This window comes from Cyprinodon variegatus, unplaced genomic scaffold, assembly GCF_000732505.1.
Source record: "Cyprinodon variegatus isolate N-32 unplaced genomic scaffold, C_variegatus-1.0 Scaffold902, whole genome shotgun sequence".
Lineage (NCBI taxonomy): Eukaryota > Metazoa > Chordata > Actinopteri > Cyprinodontiformes > Cyprinodontidae > Cyprinodon > Cyprinodon variegatus.
Window position 1 is genome coordinate 40,696 of NW_015151355.1, and position 3,210 is coordinate 43,905.

General features: G+C 36.7%; 1 protein-coding gene across 2 annotated transcripts in view; it reads right to left on the reverse strand.

The window, feature by feature from the left end:
* The window catches only part of suco (SUN domain containing ossification factor), a 57,271-nt gene that overhangs the window by 38,970 nt on the left and 15,091 nt on the right, over nt 1–3,210 (reverse strand). For both annotated transcript variants that reach the window (XM_015397999.1, XM_015398000.1), the window contains exon 2: nt 545–659. In XM_015397999.1, the coding sequence (XP_015253485.1) occupies nt 545–659 (115 nt within the window). The remainder of the gene's footprint in view (nt 1–544; nt 660–3,210) is intronic.

Sequence of the window (3,210 nt, forward strand, 5' to 3'; positions counted from 1 at the left end):
TTTTTTTTACAGATTAACGCTAAATTCATTAAATCACTGCAAACGTATTAGTTTTAGGTATAAATAATGATCTATTGGTTCCTTGTTGACAGAACATTTCCTTTAATTCTCTGACATTTTGCTGCCTTAAAAAATATAACCATCTACCGTATCTATCGTAGCTGCATTTAAGCCGCTGATCGTCGTCCTTCCATCAGCTCCAGGATTAATGAACTCTATGACCACTGGTGCCCAACGCCTCCAACTACCCTTCCTCCTTTGGTACAGTGAGAGGGATTAGTGGGTCATAGTGAAGGAAGACCCAACTCCAATAACCACTAGCCTCTTAGATTTCAGCAGACTCATTCATCTCAGCATGAGCACAGACTATTAATACTGCTTCACCATCTAAGAGCTGAACAAGCAGAGCTAAGTTCTCCAAATATCTCCTCTATTTTCATTGCAGCTTACAGAGAAAGTCTTGTCATTGGAGGTGTATGATATTCTGAAATATGCGGTGGATATTAGACGTAAAAGGGTTTTATGGTTGGGAGTAATATTTCACCTTGTTTTGTGTGGAGTCCTGCTCCTGCTCGCGGCTGTCGGGGTCTCCCTCCTGGGCAGAGTGACCTGAGCCGGACGAGCTCTGCTCTGAACAATATACATCTTGACTGGGGTACCTGCAACACAGACAGAGAGACGCTGATCAGCAACGCAAGAAATTAACATCAGGGATACAACAATAAAAAAATGATTTATTTAGAAAAATTAAAATACAAGTACGCAGCATAACAGCATGCTAACACCAAAGCAGGAGATCGAAACTAAGAAGCCTCTCATTAAAAAACCCCAAATCATCTTAAACATTTAAATGAAGAAATAAGAAATAGAAGAACCAGCTCCACACAAAGTCTTAATGCTTGTCTAACTGCAGCTATTGATTATTTAATAAGTTAATCTGTCAATATTTATGCTGTAAGTAGGTTATTCTTTTAGTGAAAGACGTGTTTTGGTACATGTGGTTATACCATTACTCTAATTTAAGATTCAATAAACAAATTAGTTGACAAATATTTCAATAATCAATTGATCTGATCCTGCCTTCAACTGCTTTTTTTACTAAATCAATCATTCTTATGTTCTCTACCTCTCTGATAAGTCATGCTGCCTGAGCTTGATTACAGTAGTAATCCTTCCAGCTTCCTAAAAGTCAGATAGCTCTATACCAATAAGGCCTGAAGCAGCTGGGAAGCCTGAATAAAGCTGACATATGTTATATGTAGAGTGTACTGCTTGTAATAACCGGGGTCATAAAGCACAATAAACTAAAGTGTCTAAGCAGGTAAGGGAAGGGCAAGAAGTTCCAAAAGGTTGGACATGATAAAGCAACCAGGAACTGAAACAAGACAAATCGGTGACCTCATTTCCCGATGAGCAAATCAGTAGATAAAAAATACAACAAAAACAAACCAAAAGTTCATCCAGTAACACCTACTAGATAAGGAAGCAACTATATCTACAAACGCGGTAAAAAGAAAGTCCACCTTCTGTCAGTGATCAGTTTATATCACTGCATCATGGAGACGCTTGTTAGCACCTTGTCGCCCTCGTTGTCAAGGGGGAGAGAAGAACCAACATGCATGCCCAGAAGTAATAAGATACCACCATCTGTTTCCCCTCAACAAGACAGCCTTCACCGTTTGCATTTTCCTCATCAACATTAAACAGATGAAAAATAAGAAGGAGCTACATTAGGAGCTTTTAATCACATTTTGCCTGCAAATTCTCTCACATATATATGAATAAAAATAAAAGATTAAGATTACAGCAGCAATTTCCATTGGTTTACGGTTAACAGCTTAATTTGGTTAAGTCAATAAAGCCGGCTTGTACATCCAGCAGACTGATAAGAGCCCAAACCAAATAAAATCAAGATAAATATATTTCCTGTTCATTTTTTTATTATTATATTTAATGCGGTTGGGTAAGAAAAAAACTTTTCCTTTTCTGCCTATTATGTAATGAAATTCTGTGTGTGTACATTAAGGGCGATTATTGGCATCTGTGTTGCGATACGATACATGTCCCAATACTTGGGTCAAAATAAAATACCATGATATTGCAATATCACTATATATTGCGTTATTTTTCCCAACTATCAAAATTATATGTAAAGATAAAAAAGCAGGTGCTGTATATGTTCAGATGGTTTTGATAATTTAGTTATTTTGGTATCCATGTTGTTTGGGGTTTGAGTGAGTCCGCATCTTCCTCTGTGACTGCCTCAACCGCAGATATGGTGCTGCGTTGCAGAGCTAAAGGGCCCCACAGAGCAATCTACCAGGGTGCAGAGGTAGCCCATTTACACTCACTGTTATAAGAAAAAAAAATTTTTGTATTCAATAGTAGTATCTGAAAGCTCAATATCATAGGGCAGCCGAAAATCACAATATATTTTTTTCCTACACCGCTAATGTACATTTAGTTGTTTCATGGATTCAAAATGATAAAGAAAAAAAAAAGGATAATTTACAGTATTTTATGAACGGCATAGATTTTCTTGTGTGCTGAGAATATCCAGACCGGCTGCTGAGAGGGACATTGGCCGATACACGCATGGACTGCCTTGATATTCTGTATAATTTACGTAAACATAGAAGGAAACATTAATATTCACAACTAAAATAATTTACTACAAAGTTCTGCAACTATAAAGAAACTCCAGCTGTCATTCAAACCCAGTTCTACATATTTATTACTCAGAAGAGCTCAAATATCTACTTTATCTGAAGATGTTATTTTCTTATTATTTAACAGACTGACAGCAAGTTAGTACGACGGACTATTAGGGCCAGGCTAGAGATCTTTTTTTTCTATTTTGAGAACAAAGTCTCAAAATTATGAGAATAATGTAACATAAGAATAAAGTTGATTATTATGAGAATAAAGTGGTAACATTTAGAGAAAAAAGATATGACATTTAGAGAATAGTCCTAAAATTATGGGAATAAAGTTTTATTTTATGAAACTAATGTTGGGCATTATATGAAGTTATAATTTTCTGGTTTTACAAATAAGGAAATCTTTTAGCACCAGCATCAAATTGGGCAGGATGTCAAAGTAGACTCGAGTGATGACTGGTCGGCCGTCATCTGCTGTTTGGAGCTCAAAGCTGAACGAAGCTGTGGTATGATGACGTTACGACCAAATTCTCGCAACGTTATGACGGAA